The 23,183-nt window shown below is 50.7% G+C and overlaps 1 protein-coding gene across 1 annotated transcript in view; it reads left to right on the plus strand.

The window, feature by feature from the left end:
- RELT (RELT TNF receptor) overlaps positions 1-20,315 on the plus strand; it is a 22,007-nt gene extending 1,692 nt beyond the window's left edge. Inside the window, exons 3-12 of the mRNA XM_044668912.1 lie at positions 1,825-1,938; positions 2,535-2,713; positions 3,844-3,923; positions 7,446-7,706; positions 10,470-10,550; positions 11,674-11,755; positions 12,462-12,716; positions 17,082-17,289; positions 17,783-17,832; positions 18,188-20,315. Coding sequence (XP_044524847.1) covers positions 1,825-1,938; positions 2,535-2,713; positions 3,844-3,923; positions 7,446-7,706; positions 10,470-10,550; positions 11,674-11,755; positions 12,462-12,716; positions 17,082-17,289; positions 17,783-17,830 — 1,308 coding nt within the window. The 3' untranslated portion in view covers positions 17,831-17,832; positions 18,188-20,315. The remainder of the gene's footprint in view (positions 1-1,824; positions 1,939-2,534; positions 2,714-3,843; positions 3,924-7,445; positions 7,707-10,469; positions 10,551-11,673; positions 11,756-12,461; positions 12,717-17,081; positions 17,290-17,782; positions 17,833-18,187) is intronic.
- Positions 20,316-23,183: the final 2,868 nt, after the last annotated feature.

A 23,183-nucleotide genomic window follows, 5' to 3' on the forward strand; every position in this document is an offset into this window, starting at 1 on the left:
GAGAGAGAGAGAGAGAGAGAAATATGAGGGGAGAGGAAGGAATAGGGAGGAAGAGACTGACGGGGGAGAGAGAGGTAGGGGGTACAGAGGGAGAGAGGAGAGAGAAAGAGAAAGGAAGAGGGAGAGAGAGAAAGAGAGAAAAAGAGGGGGGGAGAGAGCCATGAGTGTCCGAGAAGTCTCTTAGAGTACATCAGTCTTTCCTTTTGGATGGGATTGTCTTACAAATATAGGTGGAGATGGGGGTTAGTTCCTCTCCTTGGACTGGGGGATTCTCTTCTCTGTCTTTGACTTCACCTGTGAAGAGTTCCTCTGAGATCACATGATCTGAAACTCACACCCCAAAAAATAGCCACTTAAAACCAGGATAGATGGACAAGTCCAAGTTAATAACAGAGTAGTCAGTGTCTACACTGGCTGGGGGCATGCAGGGGAGAGCAGGATCCGAGTGGGTGGGGCCGTTTCTGAGAAGGCTCAGGGATCTTCTCTAAGTTTCTGTAGAAGGTGGGATGTGTTGAATCTGTCAGCATCTAGGCTGACATCCAGGTCACTGGGGTCCCAGTCACCATTGCTGTTCTTCTCTCACCATCCTCACAACATTACCTATAAAGGATTATTGATCCTTGTAATAAGGGGCCCTTTAAGGCAGTGGGGTGGGCAGGCACTGGACCATCCAGTAATAGTATTTGGTTTGGCTTCCCTTCACAGAGGCTAAGTATGTGCAGCAAGGAGGGGCAGACTGTTGGGACTTCCCAGTTTGGAAGATCTTATAAAGATTGGAGTATAGTCACAGTTCCCAAGATAGAGCCATCTTAGATCTTTTTTATTTTTTTAAACCCTTACCTTCCATCTTAGCATCAATACTATGTGTTGTTTCCAAGGCAGAAGAGCAGTAAAGGTTGGGCAATGGGGGTTAAGTGACTTGCCCAGGGTCACACAGCTAGGAAGTGTCTGAGGCCAGATTTGAACCCAGGTACTCCTGACTCCATCCACTGTGCTACTCAGCTGCTCCTTCTCCTAAGTCTTCTTTCCTAGCACTTGGCAACCCTATATAAATGTGGAAAGTGCTGGAGTTCTGTCTGGAAGAGGTAGAAGCTTCAGTGACCCAAGTTGGTAGGAATATAGAGCTCCAGGATCTGAACCCCAGTTCATCCATTTGCTCCTTAAAGAGTCATGGACTGACTGGGCTGATAGAACCCTCAGAACATCCTTAGAACCTAGAACGTCAGATTTGCCCAATGTCACATGGACATTTCAAGCTCGGTCCTCTGGTTCTGAAGATGGCACTCCCTCTGCTGCCCTACTCTGGGTTTGTGTAATTGTGGTAAAATATTCCTCGGGTTCATGGGAAGGATGGTCTATCGCTAATTTTCTTTAGTTATTTTATTAAACACCTTTGTTTTAAAAGGGGGAAAACCACCAATGCCAGAGCGAGGAGAGGCTTTAGAATAGAGAACGTCAGAACTGAGGGGAGCCTAATAAGAGAATGTCAGAGCTGGGAGACTCTTGGAAATCATCTAGTTCAAACTTCTCATTTTGCAGATTAGGAAACTGAGACCCAGAGAGAGGGACAGACTTGCCCAACGTATGCTTGAGGATCAGTGGCAGAGCTGAGACTAGAACCTAGCTTTTCTCCCCATCCAACATTCTGTTTCGTAGCAGTCTTGACCCACTCCCTCTCCATCTTAGCACAGAGGATTCCGAGGGGAGGGCAGCGAAGATTGGTGGCAGCAATGTTGGGCAGGCATAGGCTGGGAATTGGATTGGTGCCTGCCCCTATCCCAGTGTCTGCTGGTGCCAGCCTCTCCTTCAACCCTTCTCTCTCAGCTACTCAGCGGACATCAGTCGTTCTCCCTGTCCTGCCAGGACTCTGAGTACCAGACAGAGGCGGGCGATTGTGCTGCGTGTCCTGAGTGCCCACCAGGAGAGGAGCCCAATCAGGTAAGCCCATGCCTGGCTCTAAGGGGCAGCTGCCCTGAGGAGGAGCTCTGCACGGCCCCTGTCCTCAGAAACCCCTGACTCTGAAACAGGGGAGCTGTAAAGATGGGTGAATCTGAGGGAGGACACTTGGCACCCATCATCAGGGACCCCCAGCTGAACTCCAAATAAAGCTTAAGGCGGAAGAGCAAGAGCCCCATATGACAGATCCACACGTATAAAGGTCAAAAATTATCCTAGTTGAAGGAACAGGGTGAGGGGTGGAGGCGGGGGAAGGGTCAGCCAGTGAATACTCTGGTAGATTGGAGAATGGCCGAGACCAATCCAGGATGGCTTCTTGGAGAAGGTAGCCTTTTGGGAGCTGTTATATAAAGGTCCAAGGGATAGGGAAGAGAGGGGGGAGACCTCCTTCCTTTCTCAGCTCGAGCATGAAGCCTCCCAGGACCTCTTGACCATCAGCACCTCCTAAGATTACCTTGAATTTATTCTGTGTGCATGTAAATGGACACAGACACAGCAACAGCCTCCTTCATTCAAGTGCTAACTCCCTACTGCTTGGCACACAGTTTAAATGTTTTTGGATTGATTTTCCCACCCAGGAATGTGGTTCCGGACTGGGACTGGGTACTGTGTGCCGTGCCTGCAGGCCAGGCACCTTTTCGACCAGCCTGGGACGAAGCCCCTGCCTGCCCCACACTGGCTGTGCCCGGCTGAGGAGGGTCAAAGCCCAGGTGGGGACCACGACTGTCGATACTCGGTGCGGTGACTGCATTTCAGGGTGAGCCCCCTTAGCTCTGGAATTGAGAATTGAGAAGGTATCGATCCTCGGGCCAGGGATGCTCAGTAAGGGGAGCAAAGGTTCCTGCCCCCGGCAGGAAGCATCATCAGCTGTGTCAAAGAGGAAGAAAAGACTTGAAGCTGGGAGTTGGGACCCCTGGGTTTCAGTCATGGTTTCTGTGTGACTGTGGATGAAGCCCTTTCCCCCTCTGGGCCTCAGTTTCCTCGTCAGTAAAATGAGGAGGTTGGACTAGGTCATCTCTAAGGCCTTTTCTGGTTGTCCTGGTGTCCTGATCTTCCATGTTCTAAGTCCTTCTAGTTCTCAATTCTCTGCTCTGATGTCCCTTCCAGATCTGGCATTCTTTGTTCTGGCTTCTAAGGTTCCTTCATGCTTGGACATTCTTTGTCGTGTAGGTCACATCTCTCCAACTCACTGGTTTTAGAAGGAAAGGAGAAGTCTTAGTGGCTTAGCCATCAGTCTCCATTTAGATCTCTGTTAGACACTGGGGAAAGAAGAGGAGACAGAATGGAGACTTTGGGGTTGTCTTTGGAGCCCCCCTGACCTGGGGGCTACTACTTCTCTTCAAAGGAGGAAGGGTATATAAGTCGGTCCAGATCATCCAGGCTAACATGAGAGCAAGAGCTCAGGAATTCAGTTCCAGCTCCCACCATATGCCTCTTAAGGGTCTCTTATCTCCCATGGTGGCCATATTGGAGGAGCCCCACTGTCTTATTGAAAATAATCATGGCTGCTATTTCTAAGGCCATTTAACTGTTTACAAAGCTTGTTCACATCAGCCCTGTGCTCTTATTCTTATCCCCTTTTCATAGAGGGAGCTAGTGAGATTCAGAGATGAGATTCACGGCAGCCTAGACTTCAAAAGAACTCATCCAACCCCTTTCTGAACAGAAATTCTCCTTTTCAGCATTGACGATCTCTGTCTAGGCAGCTCATTCCACTTTGGGTTTTGGTAAAGCACCTAGGATGGGTTTGAGGCTTCTGGGAAGCAGAGGGTGAGAATGGGAGGTCGTAGGAGTCCAAAGAAGGGGTAGGGCAGAGGGGACCTATTGGATAGGAGGTGGCCATGTGGAGCTGGCTGTAGGCATGAGACCACCTTTGTTTTCCTGCAGGTTTTATGACCCCAGAAGGCATCCAGACACAGAGTGCTGGCCTTGTTCTTGGGCACCCATGGGCACACCTGGCTGTGGAGGTGAGTGTGGGTCTAGCATGATGGGTGTTGAGCACAAAGCATCTGAAAAATGGGGAGAGCAAAGGAGGGAGAAATGGAGGCAGAGACAGAGATGCAGAGGAGTCAAGAAAAGGAGAAACAGAGGGAGAGAAACTCAGACAGTTTAGTGTTTAATAAATGCTTGCTGATTGATTGAGGGTGAGAGAGAAGTAGATAGGAGACAGGAGGGACTAAACCAGGCAAAACCAAAGAGGGGAGACAATTGTGTGTGTGAGACACAGAAAAGGAAAGAGACATCAAGAGAGACTTAGATGAAAATACAGAAACAGACAGCCAGATGAATGATGGGTCTGAGATGCTGAGAGAGACCCAGATAAATATTCAGAAACAGAGTAAGTGAAAGAGACAGAGGGAAAAGAGGAAAAGTGAAGAGAGTGAGAGGCACTGAGAGATGGAGGGAAGTACAGAGAACAGCAGGCATGGAGAGATCCAAAGCTATGGAGACAGAAACAGAGACAGGACACACAGAATTTGAGAAGAGAGGAAGAAAAGAAGGAAAGAACTAAGATGGAAAGAGACAGATGTGCAGAGAGTCTGCAGAGACCAGGAAAGACAGAAAGATGGAATAGAGAGCTGGATACAGGGAGATACCGGAGAGATGGAAGTACAGGAAAAAGCAGGTATGGCTCTGAGGCAACAGAGGGAGGAAGATAAAGATTGAGAGAAGGAAGAAGACAGATGGTGATAGGGAAAGAGAGAAAAACAGTCCCAAAGAGAGAAAGACAGAGATTAAGAGTGCAAGAGACAGATGAGAGAAGGGAGAAAGAGAATAGGGGATGGAGACATGGAGTGATAGATGGAGAGATGGAGACTGCAAGAGGGAGGAGTTAGAAGAAAAGGCAATAGAAAACGAGAGCCCAGGGCCCTGACGGGGCAGCCCCCCTCCTCTTTTCCCTCTCCTCCTCCCTGTAAGCTTTGAAGAGAGAAAGACTACCTAGAGCTGATGCTGACCCACTTTCAGCTCCTGAATATGCTGACTCTCCCCACTATCCTTGGGGGGCAGGAATAAGAAGACAGCCAGGGCTGAGACAGCAGCTTTCTCTTCTACGACTGAGGCATGTCCCTAAGGGGAGGGGGGACATAAAGGAGCAGGGTACAGAGAGTCAGGATGGGGCTGTGGAAGGAACCCTGGGCTGAGAGCCGAGAGACTTGAGAATCCTTGCTCTGCCACTAACTGGCTGTGTGACCTTGGGCAAATCTCTTCCCCTTTCCATATGGACCTCATTTTCTCTGGCTATAAAATGAGGGCATTTGGTTTCAAGTCTCTGCTGGGTCCTCCTAGCCTTCAGGAGTGTATTTTTGCCCTGCTGGCCCCTTCATTTTGAGGTCTGGGATGCAGAGGGGTACAGCAGCCTAGGCCAAACCAACAGGATGGTACACTGAGCTAGAGCCCAGGACTTAGGAGGAGGATCACTTCCCCCCTCCATTGGGTAAGGACTTGTCCCTGCCAAGTCCCCAAGCTATCTCCCCCCTCCTCCCCACAGATAATCTCTGAGGGCCTGGGGAGACGAGGCAGGGACAGTTGTTGCCTGTGAATGTCTGATCTCTGATGTCCTCGAGCAATGTTGGCTCTCTGTGCTGTCCTGTCCATCTCTGAGTCCCCTGAACTTTGTGAGATAGAATGAGGTCGGGGGCTCTGCTCGTGACAGAAGCCCCATTGTCAAGCCCCCTCCCCAGGGACCAGGCCCACACCCACCCGCAGACAGGACACACAGGTCGGTGGCACACACAGACCCTCTCTCACCTACTCCTACAGGAATAAACAGCACACACAGATGCATCCAGGGAGCCTGGAGGGACCGAAGAGGCAGGGGAGTAAGAGTGACTAGCACTCAGCTTGGCATCCTCGGCCCTGGATTTGACTCCTGGTGCCATGATTTACTCACTCACTCTGTGGCCTTGGCAGACCATTTCACTAATCTGAGCCCCAGGAGAGAGAGGGAGACATTGGTCTACAGGACCCAGCCCGAAGGCCTGTGGGCTTTTGACACACTCGTACACTCACACTCAAAATCTGCTCCCATCCTCACGGGGCCATCCATGCACACACTCTCCTTTCTTTCACCTGCTGAGTCACCCTCAGTGGCTGGCACCCTGGATCAGAGCCCAGAGCCTGCCAGAGTGGGGGAAACAAGGACACCTGGGCCCACAGCTCTGTGTGTGTGTGTGTGTGTGTGTGTGTGTGTACACACCAGTATGTACTCACTGTTTTTAGACAACATTGAAACAGAAAACTTACTGTTTTGTAACAGATTTCTGCACGGTGGAGGTGAGGTAGGGAGGGTGTGTGTGTTTGTGGGAGGAGAACATTGGGCTCGGGGTTCCAATGCCACTCACTTCTTCGGTCTCTTTCCCTTTCTGGCTGTCTACACATATAAAATTTATTTAGTTATTTATACGTTATTTCATTTATATTTATTTATTTATAATAGATCTATTTTGCCTCTGCTGGTCCCTTTATTTCGAGGTCTGGGGTGTAGAGGGGGACAATGGCCAAGGTCCAACCAGTAAGGTGGTACGCTGAGCTAGAACTCAGAACTTAGGAGGAACACACACACACACACACACACACACACACACACACACACACACACACACACACATCCTAGATCAAATAAAGAGGTTGGACTGGACAAGTCTCTTTGAGTATCTCGGAGCTTCCAACATTTTGTAGCATGACCTGGGTCTCTGAGCACAAGGGGACTTGTTGTTGAAATAGCTCCTGCACCCTTGCCATGGGACAAAGATCCCTTCTCCATGCCTAGGTGGGCACCTTTCCTCCAACACAGGAATTACAAGGGGACTTGGGGAAGGGCCTTATGGCCCCTAGAAGAAGTGGCTCAGAGAGAGAGTAGAAAGGTAGAAGAGGGGCTTTGGGGGCAGGCATTGAGTGTGACCAAATGTGAAGTGGGAGAGGGGTGGGAGCAGGAGGGTCAATACTCCTGGGAGAGACTGAACTGGTGCCCTTTAGAGCAGTCACTAGGGCTGTTCTTGGGCCAGTTTATCCTCTTAATTTCTCACTAACTTGAGATTCTGTTCTCTACACCCAATTCTCCATTCCTCTATTCTCTCTTTCCCTCTCTCTCTCTCTCTCCCCCTTTGCCCTGGGATGCTTTTCTGCCTGTCCTTATATGTCATTCTCCTCTCTGAGTGTCTCTTCTTCCCTTTCAAATGCTCTTTCTTCTGTCTTTGGGTCTCTATTTCTGCTTGCTGTCTCTGTATGTCTCTCTTCTTTCTGTGTATCTTCTGTCTCTGGCTTTCTCCTTATTCTCCCTCCCCCATCTCTTTCTGTGTGTCTTTGTCTCTCTGACTCTGTGTCTGCCTCCTTCTGTTTCTCTACGTCTGTCTCTTTGCCTTACACTGCCTCCATTTCTCTTTCCCTCTCTCTCTCTTCTCGTGTCTTTTTTTCCCTTTCTCTACCTTCCCCTCACTGTCCTTTTCATCCTATATCTCTCCTTGCCATTTTCTTTGGCTGGGGGGCAGAGCCTGAAATAGGGCGTGGGAGCCGTCAGCGTCGGGACGTGGAGCCTGGGATGGGGCCTGAGGTCCACCCCCCAGAGAACAGCACCCAGGCCGGGGTGCCCGAGGAAGCCGCGACCCAGTACGCTGTCATCGCCATCGTTCCCATCTTCTGTCTGATGGGCCTGTTGGGGATTTTGCTCTGCAATCTTCTTAAGAAGAAAGGCTATCACTGCACAGCCCACAAAGACAGCGGAGATGAGGCTGGACTTGAGGGCAAGAATGGTGAGAGGAGGGTTACAGAGTCCCATGGGGGGAAACATGGCCTCTGTCCTTGGGGTGCTTCAAGTCTGAAGCGGGGGGAAAAGCCCTTGCCTTTAAAAGGAGGGAGGGGACGAGGTGGGTGATCCATCCCTTCTTCAGGTGCATGTGGCCAGGGAAGAGAGGGACATACAGACTATGAATTAAAGTTCTGATGGGATATCCAGCTGGAGCTGGCTGGTAGACACCTGGATATTTGGATCTGGATCCCAGGGGAGGAGTCAGGCTTAAGCCCAAGTGCCATCGGGAGAGATGTGATCAGTAGTAGAGAGAATGGAGATAGAGAGAATTTAGAGAGAGGCCACAACCACCAGAACCCAAGACAGAGACACAATTAGTAGGTAGGAGAGGAAGATCAACTTGAAAAAGAGATGGAGAAGGAAAGGGGGCAGGCAGTGAGGAGAACCAGGAAGCCACAAGGGAGAGATGAAGAGCAGTAGCAATAGCAGCTGCAGAGAGGATGAGGAGAAGAAGGAGGACTGAGAGAGAGAAGGCCATTGGAGGTGGTTGATGGAAGAGCCCGGAACGAATGGTTTTAGTGGAGCGATAGGACTCTCTAGAGAGAGGGAAAGAGAAATGGAGGCAGTGTAAGGCAAAGAGGACAGACAGAGAAACAGAAGGAGGCAGACATAGAGTGGGTAGTGAGAAAGTAGATGACTCTTCCAGAAATTAGATAGCTTAAAAAGAGAAAGAAAGAAAGAAAGAAAGAAAGAGAAAGAAAGAAAGAAAGAAAGAAAGAAAGAAAGAGGAAAAAAGTTAGACGGTGAAGGGGAGCATGGGAGAGAAAAGGAGCTGTAGCTCGTCAACATCTGAGTCCTAAACCTTTTTAGTGCTGTGTGGTTCCAAGGATTCCAAGAACATAGGGTCCCCAAGGGGCCAACGTTTTAGGGAGTCTAAGGTTTTGAAGGCCTGAGGTTCTAAAGTTCTGATGGATTAAACCAAGCTAGAGGCAGGAATCTTGACCCAGATGCTTATTAACTGGACAAGTAATTTAATCTCTCTCAACCTGTTTCCCCATCTGTAAAAATGGGAATAATAAAACAAATCTCAAACAAGAGAGCAGATTTTTTAAAAGCATTAATGGTGCACTTTATGATGTCTTTAAACAGCTCTGGAAGGGAACAGGGTAGAGGACTCGTAGTGAGTCTGATCATCTGAGCCTCTAAATAGTCCAAAGTTGGAAAGCTCTGACTGGCTGGCTCCACTTTTCCCCTGAGGTTGATGGATGTGGCTCAGAGGAATGGGGATGGTCTTCTATCTACTTGCCTGAGCCAGGGCTACTTCTGCGGAGAAGAGCAGAGCAAGAATGAAGGTCCTAAATGAACCAGCACAGTCCCCAAGATGGGGAAGGGGTCCCCGGGACCAGCTAGTGGTCAGGGCCCGAAGGGAGCAGGGTGAGTCCTTTGTCCATCCCTCTTAGGAGACCCCAGGAAGGAGAAGGGCCTCAGTAGAGCGAGGATGGAAACTCGCACCTCATGTGTCCCAGGCCAGACTCACTTTCTCCCAGCTACCTTTTGCCCTAAATTCATCCAGGGGCCCCGAAGGCCCAAGGAACGTCAGCAGCTGAGTTGATTGCGTGTGTGCAGGCACTTTTGTTCCCAGCCAAATGGACTGTTTATTTCACTGTAGGCCACTGTCCTCATCGAGGCACATTAAGATAATGAAATATTGTTTGACACTGACAGAGAGAGCCGTTCTGTTTGCGTTTTGTTCCCAGAGAGAGCTGTAGTGTGTCCAGCCACCTGAGATCCCGTCCTTAGCCCCTGAGCAGGACGGCAGCCACAATGCTGAGACCAGGAATGCCCTTCCTGAAGCCTCAGCCTTCCTGCCCACTCCTTAGTCTGCAGAGGGAGACCCAGGGTGACTCACTTAAGGCTGCAGGCCGTCCTAGGCCGGAAGGCCTGTTTTGGCTCGGTGACCCTTTGTTTGGGTGGGTCGGGTGGGTGATATGGAATGTCAGGATTCTCGAGGGGGGATTCTGGGGCCCAGCGTGACCAAGATTAACTTCACAGCTGTTGAAGAAGCTTCCCCAGCTGTCTCCTTCCCTGGGGAGTGGAAGGGAAGGAGTGAGAGGCAGGAGCCTGAGAGCAGCTAAAAACTCCCCCAGTATCCTCCCATATCCCACATCTCACATCCCACAAGAGAAAGGCCATCCAGCCATCTAACCCCCCTCATCCTTTCTGCTGTAGTCAAGACCTCATTTCTGTGGGAGGGAGAATGGTTCTCTGGAAAGGGTCCAGCCCTGGTTCTGATACTGATTCACTCTGTGGCCCTCTGAGGAGTCCTCTTGGCCCCTCAGTTTCCTCATTGGGTTGTTCTGGGTCTCTAAGTTACCCCTTCCTGCTCTGGCACTATGGGTCCAGATCCCGAGCCCATGCTCTGGCCAAAGGAATCACTGTAGCTTTAGGGTTCTCCTTTGCCCCATCACCATCCCAGGGATCCAGACTAATGAATGCCCATGAAGGGAGCCTTGAGTAGGATAAGAGAGGAAAAAGAACTCCGGCTTCCCTGCCTCAAGGATCCCTACTGTAAGGATGGGATTTGTGCAAGGGGGGTGGGACAAAAGGAGCCAGAGAAGGAGTGGCTGACAGTTGGTGACAGTTGGTGACAGTTGAGGCCAGGGGATTCTGGAAAATTCTCACCCCAGTCTTGTTCTCTGCCCAGGCTTTGGACCCTGTTCCCATCCTGTCCCTCCCAGCCTCACAGATGCTTGTCTTCCTTCCACAGGGACCAACCCTGCCTACCGAATGGATGACCCCAATGAGGACACCATCGGGGTCTTAGTTCGACTGATCACAGAGAAGAAAGGTAAGGCTGGGGTGTCAATAGTTCTTCTGCCCACCCTTGGAACCATGGCGGCTCATTAAGATCATACACTCTACCAGGACGGCTCGCTGTGGGATAGAGGGGATGTGCTCTGGTGGGGACATCGATTGGGGAATTGAATCAGGGTGCGATACCTTGTTGGTTCAACCCCAGGAAAAGGAAGCAATTCTTGCTGTCTTGACGGTACAAGTATATGAAACCCGGCTCCTTCCTGATTCTGCCAGGACTTAGAGAGGGACGGGAGGAGGAGGGGGGAGGAGGGAACAAGCATTTATTAAGTTAATATAAATGAATAATTCATCTAATGGTTTATGAATGCTATAATGATTCATTTATTAAGCATTTGTTAATGTATTAATAGGTTAAATACTTTGTACAAAGGCTTTCTCATTTGGTTGTAGGAGGCAGGTGCTTTTATTATTATCCCATTTTATAGATGACAGAATTGAGGCAAACAGAGGTGAAGTAACTTTCTCAGCTCATCCAGCTTGTCTGAGGTCAGATTTGAACTCAAGGCCTCCTGATTCCAAGTCAGAAGGAAGCCAGTTAATGATAATAGTCATAGCTGACATTTTAGGGTTTACCAAAGAGGTTCTTCTCGCTACACCCCTATGAAACAGATGATCCTAGTGTTATTATCCCTATTTTCCAGAGAGAGAAGCCTGAGGCTCAGAGGATCGAATGACTTTATCCAAAACAATTTCCTAACTCCCAGCCCAGCATTCTTTACTTTGGGCCAAGCCATTTCTCTCTGGCGTGCCACAATAGAGCCCGGGAGCAGACAGCACCTTCTGGCAGGAATTTTGGGTGACTTGGAAGGAAGGTGCTTCCATCTTGTCCTTCTTCCTTGAGATTAAGCTGGGATTGAACCCTTCATCCCGGGCTCTTTCTCCTACCCCGCACTGCCTTCATGATGACTTTCGCACCTCCAGGTGGGAAGGGAAGAGCCTGGGCAAGTGTCCAGTGTCCGTGGCTGGTAGTTTCCCGGACGAGGCTAAGGATCTCCTGGCGGCTGAGCCAGAGAGCCAGCCCTGGGTGGGGGCGGAAGAGAAGGAGATGCTCCTAAGCCCGGGCCGGCCCTGACCTGTGGCCCTTTGCTTCCCAGAGAATGCAGCTGCCCTGGAGGAGCTACTGAAAGAATATCACAGCAAACAGCTCGTGCAGACCAGTTACAAACCTTTGCCCAAGTAAGCCAGAGGCTGCCGGGGAAGGGCAAGCAAGCCTGTGGGGGCAGATGAGAGCTCTGCTGGACTCCTCATTTTTGCCACGTGTTTTCTGACCACTTTGTTTTGCTCCTCTCAGCTTGGCTTCTTTGGCTCTCCTTCCTCCCCCCCCCCCCCGCCCCCCGACTTGTTCTCCCTCCCGCCCTGACTTTTGCCTCTGCCATCCGAGTCTGTTTGCTGCCGGTGCTGCTGCCTGCTCTCTCTGTGTGCTCTCTGGCTGGGTTTCTCTGGGGCTCCTTTTGGGTTCTGCCCGGATTCCTCCTGTCTTTTGCTGTCTGAATTCTCGTAGGCCCAGGCAGGCTCCTCGGGGTGGTTGTAGATGGGGCAGAGAACTTGCTGTGGTCTGGCTCTTTAGGGACGAAGAAGAGTTTTGGTGTTTTCTGAAGTGGGCAGGCGTCGTCCCTCCTTCCTTCTGTCACGGGCCGGGGACAGAGGATGCTTAGCCTCTACCCTGCTGTCATTGCCTTCTGCCCCTGGAGCTAGGGGTGGTCCATGACCATTCTTAGCTGTCGGGGGGCTGTTTAAAGGGCCGTCCTTCCTCTTTTCTTCTCCCCCATTCTCTTCATTTGGAGTACGGTCCTGTTGTATCCAGGTGTCTCTATGGCCAGGGACTCTAGGGCAGAAGCAGGCAAGGCTTGAGGCTACCCTCCTCTTTTTTTGCTCTTCCCAGGCTGATCCAAGGCCCCCCAGCCGTACCCCACATTTGCCATCACCAGCATCACCTGCACACAGTGCAGGGCCTGGCCTCCCGCTCCGGGTCCTGCTGCTCTCGCTGCAGCCAGAAGAAGTGGCCCGAGGTCCTGCTGTCCCCCGAGGCTGCCGCCGCCACCACTCCCACCCCCAGCGCGTTGCCGCCCCGAGGTGGCAGCAAGCCTGTGCCCAAGGGGAGCCGCCCGGGCGAGATCACTATCCTCTCTGTGGGCAGGTGAGTCTGGGGCCCTCTGGGGAAGGGGACAGGGAGTTCCGAGAGGGATAGGGATGGCAGGACACGGGCAGTGTGATACAGAAGAAAGCCTTGCTCTGGAGGCATTCAAAACCTGCCTTTAAAACTTATTTGTATGACATTGCCAAGGGCACTTAAACTCCTGGGGCCTCAGCGTCATCATCAGCAAAATGGGGATAATAATAGCACCTCCCCGAGAGGGTTGCAGCAAGGCTCAAATGAGAAAATATGCTTAAAAATGCTTTCCAGGTTTTGAAACCCTATACGAATGGGCTATTAGAAAACGAGAGGGGCAGCTTGGTAGCAGAGTAGATGGAGCACCAAGCCTGGGGAGGTCCTGGGTTCAAATCTAGCCTCAAACATTTCCTAGCTGTGTGACCCTGGGAAAGTCACTTACTCCCATTTGCCTAGCCTTTGCTGCCCTTCTGTCTTCATGTCGATTCCAAGAGCCTTAAAATCGGCACTAAGGAAGAAAATGAGGGGGCTCAATTAGCTGGCCTCTGAGGACCCTTACAGCTCAGGATCTGTGATTTCTAGAAACTCAGGGGTGGGGGTTATAGCAGGCACAGACACAGCTGAAGGCAAGGGGATGTGGGAATTGAAGGTGGAGGGCAGAGCCCTGGTGAGATGAGGTAATGAATGAGATGGTCTTACAGATTCCATGGCTATAAGTAGGGTTGAGATTAAGGAGGAAAGAAGGCAGAAGTAGGTCAGCTGGGAGGTGTTGAACCTGAGGCCAGGTTAGGGCTCCAGAGAAGTGAGGGAGATGAGGCAGAAGGACAGGAGCTTGGGCTTCCGAGGCAGCCCATGGTACAGTTTAGAGTCAGAGGCAAATCCCCTGGAATTCGCTGCCTCCTCCTCTTCCCTCTTCCCTCCCCCTGCCTATCAGTTTCTCTCTGTGGGGCAGGCTCTTCGCCATCCTCAGCCTGGGGGTCCCTTGTGACTTTGGGGAGACTCACCTGCCCCTCTGGTTACCTCCAACCCCCTCGTCCTTCAGCAAATCACTGGTCCTCTCAGTCATTCATAGACCCAGTTTTCTCCTCTGTAAAAGGAAATTGGTCCAGATCTGTCATTCTCAAAGGATGTGCCGAGAGCTTCAATTAGATGTGCCAGGATCGTGTGGGACGCCCGTATCCTTGGCTGCCTGAGTCTCCTGTGAACTATATGGGACTTACATTTGGGGTTACATGTATGTGGGGGAATCTCCCAACTCTCTTGTAGTAGTGTGCTTTTAATTCATTCTTTTGTTGTTCAGTCATTTTAGTTGTCTCTGACTCTTTGTGACCCCATTTGGAAATTGCTTGGCAAAGATACTAGAATGGTTTGCATTTCCTCCTCCAGCTCAGCTCATTATACAGATGAGGAAACTGAGGTAAACAGGGCCCGTGCCACCTAGCTGCCCATGCTCAAGCAAACAACAACTAAAAAGGCAACTCTTCCTCCTTTCTACCCCACACTTACCAGACACTTTTCAGAGCCTGACTTGACAAATGGCAACTACTAAGAAAATGAAAAGGAAGGTGGTTTGCGCCTTCTGCAACCTCTTTTTATACCTACTTGTGATTTTATTTTCAGAAGTGTTTGAATTCTTTGGCAGGCTTGTGCAGCTAAGATTCATCTTCTTGAGTTCAAATCTGTCCTTAGACACTATCTGTGTGAACCCTAGGCAAGTCACTTCACCCCGTTTGCCTCAGTTTCCTCATCTCTAAAATGAGCTGGAGAAAGAATGGCAAACTGCTCCAGTATCTTTACCAAGAAAGCCCCAAATGAAGTCATGGCTAAAATGACTGAACAACCACCTAGTTTATTACCAGTGTTTCCTCTTGATCTAATGTTAAGTTCAGGAAGCCTTTTCAGATTCACTCCAGCTGCTCGAGTCCTCCTCCCTCCCAAATATTTACATTTCATACATTTTTATGACACAAATATTACAAATTATACAAAATAGATGTCATGAAATATTTCATACTGCACCATATTAACCCAGGAAAGAATGGTGGCTACTTAATGACTGTGGAATAAAAGATGACTTTCTTTGGAGGGCCAAACTTGATTTTTTGGTCATTGGTTTTTTGTTTTTTTTTTTAACCCTTGTACTTTGGTGTATTGTCTCATAGGTGGAAGATTGGTAAGGGTGGGCAATGGGGGTCAAGTGACTTGCCCAGGGTCACACAGCTGGGAAGTGGCTGAGGCCGGGTTTGAACCTAGGACCTCCTGTCTCTAGGCCTGACTCTCACTCCACTGAGCTACCCAGCTGCCCCCTTATTTTGTTTTTTTAATTAAAAAAAATTTTTTTATGAACCCTCACCTTCCATCTTGGAATCAATACTGTGTATTGGTTCCCAGGCAAAAGAGCAGTAAGGGCTAGGCAACAGAGGTTAAGTGACTTGCCTAGGGTCACAGAGCTGGGAAGTGTCTGAGGCCAGATTTGAACCCAGGACTTCCCAGTCTCTAAGCCCTGGCTCTCAAATCCACTGAGCCACTGAATGCCCTCCCCACCACTCCCCAGTGTAGACTCTTGAATGGGAAAACAAAGTAGTCAGATTTGTATTTTAGGAATATTGTTCTGGCAACTGGGTTGGATGATGGATTGGAGAGGGGAAAGGCTAAAAGCGTGGATCAGGAGGCTATCACGATATCCCACATGCGGCAATGAGCCCTAAGCTAGAGTGGCGTCTGGGTGAGTAGAGAGAAGGAGATAGATCCAAGAGATGTTGGGCTTGTAGAAATGACAACACTTGCCAGCTGACTGGATAGGTGGGGTAGAGGAGAGAAGGGGAGTCGGGGATGACCTGGGAGTCAGGAACCCAAGTGAGAAAGAGCCCTAGCTAGCCACAAAGAAATCAGACCCTTAAGAGGAGGGGCAAGTTAGGTAAGAAAATATATGTTCCATTTGGGGCATTTTGAGTCTTGAGATGCCAATGGGACATCCAAGAGGAGATGTCTATGATTTGGGACTCCAGCTCAAGAGAGACTAGGGCTGAGTCTATTTAGATCCAGGTCTCATCACTTGCATTGAGATGATAGTTGAACCCATAGGATCTAATTCCAACCCCTTCATTTTATAGACGAGGAGGAACCTAAGGACCAGAGAGAATAAGTGACTTGCTTAGGGGGCATCACACAGCTAGTAAATGGTGGGGGCCATGTCCAGTGTTGATGACCAGCTGTGATGCCCTTTTATTTCCAGCTCCCACATCTCTGTCCATCTATTCCTTTCTCTCTTCTCTACTTTTTGTCCATACACACCTCTGGATCCTGAGAGTATATTTTCTTGGGGGTTTTCCTAAGGAATGAGAGAATGTAGAGATGGAGGAATAACTCCCTGCGAGGGAAAGAAAGCATCTTGGCCCCATGGGTACATAAAAATACTCTGTCTGCAAGCAGGATGCTCTCAGAAAAACCTGGAAAGATTTACATGAACTGATGCAAAGTGAAGTGAGCAGAACCAGAATATTGTACACAGTGAAGATTGTGAATGACTTGGTTATTCTTAGCAGGGCAGTGATTTAAGAGAATTCCAGAGATTCATAATGAAAAATGCCATTTGTCTCTGAGAAAGAAATGATGAATTCTAAAAGCATACGGAGGCTCTACTTACTATATTTCACTTTCTACTACTTTCCTTTTTTATTTGAGTTTCTTCCACAAATTGACTAATATAGAAACATGTTTTACATGATTGCACATGTAAAATCTACATCAGAGGGCTTACCATCTCAAGGGAGGAGAGAAGGGTGGGAGAATGGGAAGGAGTGTGAGAATTTAGAACTCAACACTTTTTAAAAAGTTTAAAAAATTAATTTAATTTAAAAAACCCATACCCTGTCCTACACTAGGAGGCCCCTAAATATCTAAGCTTGTCCTGTACTTGAGATCCCCAGACTCAGCCTGGCCCAGCTGGATCCTGTTTAGACCAAGGAGAAGCCAGCAGGCTTCCTTTTGGCCCAGATGAGACTGGCTAAGGAGATGAGAAGCTGTGAGAGTTGTTATTGGGCCCATAGCTCCAGTGATCACAATGAAGGATCAGGAAGAGGGGAACTGGGTTTATTGAAACTGTTATCCATGCATTGGACTGGTGGCAGAGCCTTCAGGTTCTTGCTCCAGCACCTCCTTTATAGAATCCTAGATCTAAAACTGGAAATGTACCCAAGAGACCATCGACTCCAACTCATTCAATTTATAGATGAGGAAACTGGCTCAGAAAGAATAAGAGGGTTGCCCATGGTCATCCAGGAGCAGAGCAGGTCTGATAATGCCAAGTTGGACCCTTTTTCTGCTCTGCCACAATATTTTTCTCTCTCCATCACTCACTCTACTCACGTATCTTCATCTTCTTTCCTCCAGGTTCCGTGTGGCCCGAATCCCTGAACAGCGACCAAGCCCACCAGCTCCAGAGGTGAAAACCATCTCAGAGACCAGTGAGGAGGGGGAAGCGGCTGAAACTCCACCCCCTGGGCTCCCCCCTGAGAATAGAGCCCTTCTGGGCACTGGTGGAGGGAGATCCAAATGGTTGAAAACCCCAGCATCTGGGGCAACTGAGAGCAAATCGGAGGTGAGCTGGATGCTGAGAAAGCTGGGGCATGGGGTGTGTATGTGAGGTGGGGAGGGGGACCTCCCAGGTTCTTAGAGCAGCTACCCCAGGCCTGAGCAAGGGGATAAGGACGATGGAATGGAAGCTTTGGTCCAGCTAGAGTCTCCCAAATTTCCCAGCACCCACTTAGCCCACATGTCTCTGCCTGTGGTTTCCTAGTTCCTTGCTTCGTACAGACTCCCGAGGGAGGAGGGTTTATCTCTCTGTGAATCAAGCCCAGATTAATGTCACAGGGGCCCATTGCTTCCAGCAGTCTGTCAACAAGCATTAAGTGTATGGGAGACTCATTCCTCTCCTCTGCAAAGGAGGGGATTGGCGCCCATGAATGAATCCCATGTGCACAGCACCAGGTAGTACAAAGTCCAAAATTAAGCGGTCCTTGTCCTTAGGGAGCTTTGGGGGCCAGCCTGCATCTGCTTCCCCTTTTCTGATCTTGTTACATCTTCTCCCATAGGAAAATCGCTACGTGGTCAGGCTGAGTGAATCCAACTTGGTCATCTGAAGGTAATATAGCCCTGGGGGGAGTCCATGATCTGAGGGAGCACATGGGGAATCTGGACCAAACCAAGTTTGTTTTTAGAAACAAAGAAGAGCGGGGTGGGGGGCCCTTTCCAAAAATTGAGCTCACTGTGGACAGAGGCTATCAGGAAAGGCTTCCTGGAAGGAAATGGGCCACGAGGAGCAGATAAGGAAAAGGCTGAAAAGATATGGGCCAGCAGAAAGGATTTCAGGGTTAGAGGGGTGGCAGGGAGGGAGTGTTGCTGGGTTTTGACCCAGGTTATCTCTGTCTAGGAGCCAACAGATGAAGGGACCCATCGGGGCCTCCCTCAAGTCCTCCGTGTCTCTCTCTCCTTTACAGGTGCCCCTATGATCCACTCAGACCCAAGGCCCCGAGAGACGCTGGAGCCTGGGAGTTGGCAGCAACCTAAGGCCCCCGGGGGGCCGTCCCCCAGGCCCCCTGCACCCTGGGCAGCCCCAGTGAGCTCTGGGCAGTGGGCAGTGGCAGGGGAGAGAGCTCACTTCAGGCAACATATTTGAAAGGAAAAGATGATCTTGTCTAGGGAAGAGAGAGGGAGGGAGATGCCCGTACTTGACTAGGAGTGGGCTGCCCTGGCTCCTTACCCTGTCCCCCAGCATCTTCTCCGTGCTAGCAGCAAGCCCCTCCCTGGTCATCTGGTCCTTCCCTGCTCTGAACAGGACACCCAATCTGGCTTCCTGGGTCCTCAAAGATGGGGTAACCCACACCCAAGTGGGGGGATCTCCTCCCTAGTGCTTCACAGATGGGACACCTAGCCCCAAGGAAGGGCCCTTTCCCCAGTGACCCACAGAGTGGACACATCCATCTCCCCATCCTTCCCCATGCAGGGGGGTTTCTAGGAAAACAAAGGGCTCAGCCTCCTCTTCCTCTCCCCTGTTCTTTATCTCACCACTCCTGGCAGTCAGGGAAGACAGGGGGAAGACTGGAGAGTGGGGGCCCACTGTCACAGAATGCTAGAGCTAGGATCCTCGAATCCAGGCCCCAGAGAAGTGTGAAGACAGGCTGAGAGGGAAGAGACCTTCCAGAGACCACACAGTGAGTGGCACAAGCAGGACTAGACCCGGGTCTCCCGACTCCCAGGCCAACAGCCTTTCCCAATCCCCTGTAGTCCTTGGGGACCTCCTCTTGCCTCCCACATTCCCCGCCACTCCCCAAGACCTGGCCTTCATCTCCCAGATGGAGCTTGTCCATGGGTAGAGGTCTTGGTATGGATCTGAGGGGAAGGGGCTTAAACCCCAAACTCTGCCCCTTCACCTCTGAGAGCCCCAGTTATCTCACCTATAAAATGGGAGAAAGTCTCTGATCCTGTGACTGTCCCTGGCCGTGAGGCTTGGGGTCTGCTGAGAGGAGAGGCAGCCAGGGAGCAGAGAGGAAACCTCAGGAGACTTGGGTGCTGGGTCCAGCTTTGTGCCCCCTTGAGACTTGTGTGGGCCTGTTAAATAAAGGCTGCACCTGCTGGTCTTTAAAAGGTCCCTTCCGGCTTTGACATTCGGAACCCAGCTTGCCGCATGTCCTTGTCCCACTCTTGTCCTCTGAGTCCCATTTACTAAGCCTTTCTCTGCTCACTGAGCCACCGTGTCCCCCCCGGGTCTGGATAGGAAACAAGTGTGACTTGGGGTGACCCTTGAGAGGTTTCTCCTGCATTTCCCTGGGAAGAGCCCCCCGCCCTCCCCCATTGTCCCCCCATTGTCCCCTGTCCCCGCCTCCCCAGTGGAGCCGGCGGAGGCCTCTCTCTGCTGGGGGCAGGGGCATTTTTGGGTACACGGTACATCTCAGCTCCTTCCCTCCCCCCCCCCCAAGCTGGATCAATAGCTTTATTATAGACTCCCCAGCTAGCTGCTCTTCTTCTCTCTGCCCCCCATTCGCCGCACCCAGGGCCATGCTTCTGCACGAGTAGGGGGGGTGCCTTAATGCATGTCAAGCAGCCCCCTCCACCCCGCCCCCCAGGGGTGAATGGCTGTTTTTAAAATTAAAAACCAAACTTGTTGTGTGTTGTCAGCTGTAGTTTGGGGGCCTCTGTCCTACCGTGTCCCATTTTCCCCTCAAAAAAAAGTGCTTTAGAATCCCCATGGCTGAAAGCCCCAGCCAGTGCAGTGGTGAGGGAAGGTGGGGGCTCTAGGTGCTGACCACCCCAGCTGAGACCCCCCCCCGGCTGCACCTCGTCGGCCTTCCCCAAGCCCCCGACTTGCTTTCCCCCCCATCTGTCCCGTTTTCCCTGTGGTGTTCTCTGTGTTTGCTCCCAGGAGAGAAGTATGGGTGATTCAGGCAGTGTCTGGCGCCCATCCGTCCCGTCTATTTATGTGGGGGCTGCGCAGGTCACAGCCTCTGCTGTCATCTCCCCTCCCCTGGTGGGGGGTTGGGCCCTGAAGTTTGGGAACTCTTATTTATTGAATTCGAGCCTTTCCTGTGTCTCCCGTCTACCCCTCATGCATCCCTACCCCCCCACCCAGTTTCTTTAAGTTGGATAATAAAAATATTAGAAAGTGACGCTGTGTGGGAGAGTCTTTGTCACACCAGGGAACTCTGACACTCTCTTCTATCCCAGAATTGGTAAGGGCTAGGCCAGCGGTTCCCAAACTTTTTTGGCCTACCACCCCCTTTCCAGAAAAATATTACTTAGCCCCCTGGAAATTAATTTTTTAAAATTTTATTAGCAATTAGTAGGAAAGAGAAATGCACCTGTGGCCATCACTGCTCCCCTGGATCGCTGCAGCACCCACCCACTTTGGGAATCACTGGGCTAGGCAGTGGGATGGGGGTGGGGTGGGGTTAAGTGACTTGCCCAGGATCACACAGCCGGGAAGTGTCTGAGGTCAGATTTGAACCCAGGACCTCTTATCTCTAGGCCTGGCTCTCGATCCACTGAGCCACACTGCTGCTCCTCTGATCGTCTCCTACATATGCTCTCGGGGTTGCACTTGAACACAGATTCAGGCCCCTGCTCCCTCTTCCACGTGATCTAGTTAGTGTTTGGGGCGCTAGGGAGATACCCACACAAAATGTGTCCTGGAATTCCCCTTTACAGCCTCTGAGAGAGGAAGTTTGGGAGAGGTTGGGGGAAAATCTCTGGCTGGAACAGGACAGCTCCACCAGTCTGTGTAGATGCTCTCCTTCACCCCACGGGCCCAGGTCTAGACTTAACCCACATGTTGGGCCTTGGGGCGGTGGATTACGTATCAGGCCCGAAGTCAGGAAGACTCCTTTTCCCCGAGTTCAAGTCTGGCCTCAGACATCCACCGGCTGTGTGATCCCAGGCAAGCCACTTAACCCAGTTTGCCTCAGTTTCCTCATCTGTCAAATGGGCTGGAGAAGGAAATGGCAAACCCACTCCAGGATCTCTGCCAAGAAAACCCCAAATGGGGTCCTGATGAGTTGGCCGCAACAGAAGCACCTGAACCGTAGCTAACTCCCCTTCTCTCGGAGGAAGACGTCTGTGAGCGTAGAGACGAGGCTCAGACGTGAAGCAAGTTATGGGACTGGGAATCGGGAAGGACGTGGCGCTTCTTCACGTAGGGCCAGAGAGCTGCCACGTCCCTCCCAGTGTGGAGAGTGGGTTTTAGAAGTCCTAGGACACCTCATTTCACAGAGCCGCTGAACCCAAGGAACTAAGAGCATTATCCTCAAGAAGATGGGGGAAGTGAGGGTGGGGGAAGAAAGGAGCAGATTTTGCCTTGACACAAGTACAAACTTCCTAGCCATGAAAGATCGTCCCTAATGGAGTAGGCTATCTCTAGATAGTGATCCTTTCATCACCAGAGGTATCCAAGCAGAGAGGAAATGATGCGTGTTAGGGAGGGATTCTTGCCGAAGGCTGGATGGAGGCATGGTCCAAGAGGACTCTGCAGGATCTGGGAGGCTTCTCTTGACCTAGGAAGAAGGGAAGAATGGGAGCAGGGGCCAGGCACCATAAGCTTGGGTGGGTCCATTTCCTGTTAGCCTGGAAACACCTAAATGCGTGAGGAGCTGTTTCCCGTCCCTAGCTGAGGGTCTGCCTCCTGAAGAAGCCCTTCCATGGGTGTAGCAGGAGAATGAAGACTGGAGGTGATGGAGGACGTGGCTGGTGGGTCTCCATCCTTTTCCTCTCACGACTTCCCTAGACCGGGGCAACTCGGGGAAGAAGCAGCATGAGGATGTGATGGGCGGCAGGGAGCAGAGTATATGACCTAAGTGTAAGCCGTTGGCTGCAAAGGTTCCTGGAAGACTCCATTTAGGGCAAGATAGTCCTCACGTGGAGGTTTGCAAAACACTTTTGTGCCTGAAAGGATCTCACTTGTTCCTCACAATAACCTTGGGAGGTAGGCGCTACGGCCATCCCAATTGTACAGATTAGAGGACCTCTCAGCAGTGAAATGGTGGCAGTGGGTATACACTACTAGGTATATAGAGACAGAGGCAGGATTTGAACCCAGATGTCTCCAGGCTCCCAGGTCCAACACTATCCACTTTACCAACCACACTGTAAAAAGACAGGAGCTCGCGTTATATTGGGTGAATGGATGGACAGTATTTCAGCTGGCCTAGAGGGGGATGAAGGAGGGATTCAACTTCTGTTAGGAACTAGAGGGGAAGAAGTTATAGATTGATTTCTGCAAAAAACCTAAATTCTGCAGCAAAAGCTCAAAGAGGGGAGGATGATCGATCACACACTGCCTGTGGAACTCATCCAAGTCACAGAAGAGGAAGGATTCAACCCTGGGCCACAGAGCTAAAGTTCCCACAATACAGCACACCACACCATTTCGCCTCTTATTAGCCCCAATCCCAACATTCCTGGCTTGGGTACATCTGGAGTATATGTGGGGGGGGAGGGGGAGGAGAGAATGAGAAAGAAAGGAGATAAAATGGAAAGAGGAGAAAAAAGGAAGGAGATAAAAGAGAAAAAAGGAGAGAAAGGAAAGAGAAAGAGGGGAGAGAAAGGAAGGAGAGAGATGAGAGGGAGGGAGAAGAATGAGAGAGAAGAGGAGATAGAGAAAGGAGAGAAGAGAAGAGAGAAAGGAAAGAGAGAGGAGAGGAGATAAAAATGGAAGAAGAAAAAAGCAGATAAGAGACAGAGGGAGGGAGGGAAAGAAAAGGAGGAGAAAGAAAAGAGAAACAGAGGGAGGCAGGGTGGGACAGGGAGAGGAGAGAGACACAGAGAAAGGGACACAGAGAAAGAGAGACAGAGCAGGGAAAGAGACAGAGAGGGAGAGGAAGATGGAGAAAGACAGAGAGGAGGGAAAGAAACAGGGAGTAAGGGAGAGGGAGAGAAACAGAGACAGAGAGACAGAGACAGACAGAGAGAAGGGAAAGAGACAGAGGGGGAGAGAGAGAGAGAGAG

This window comes from Gracilinanus agilis, chromosome 3 (genome assembly GCF_016433145.1).
Source record: "Gracilinanus agilis isolate LMUSP501 chromosome 3, AgileGrace, whole genome shotgun sequence".
Lineage (NCBI taxonomy): Eukaryota > Metazoa > Chordata > Mammalia > Didelphimorphia > Didelphidae > Gracilinanus > Gracilinanus agilis.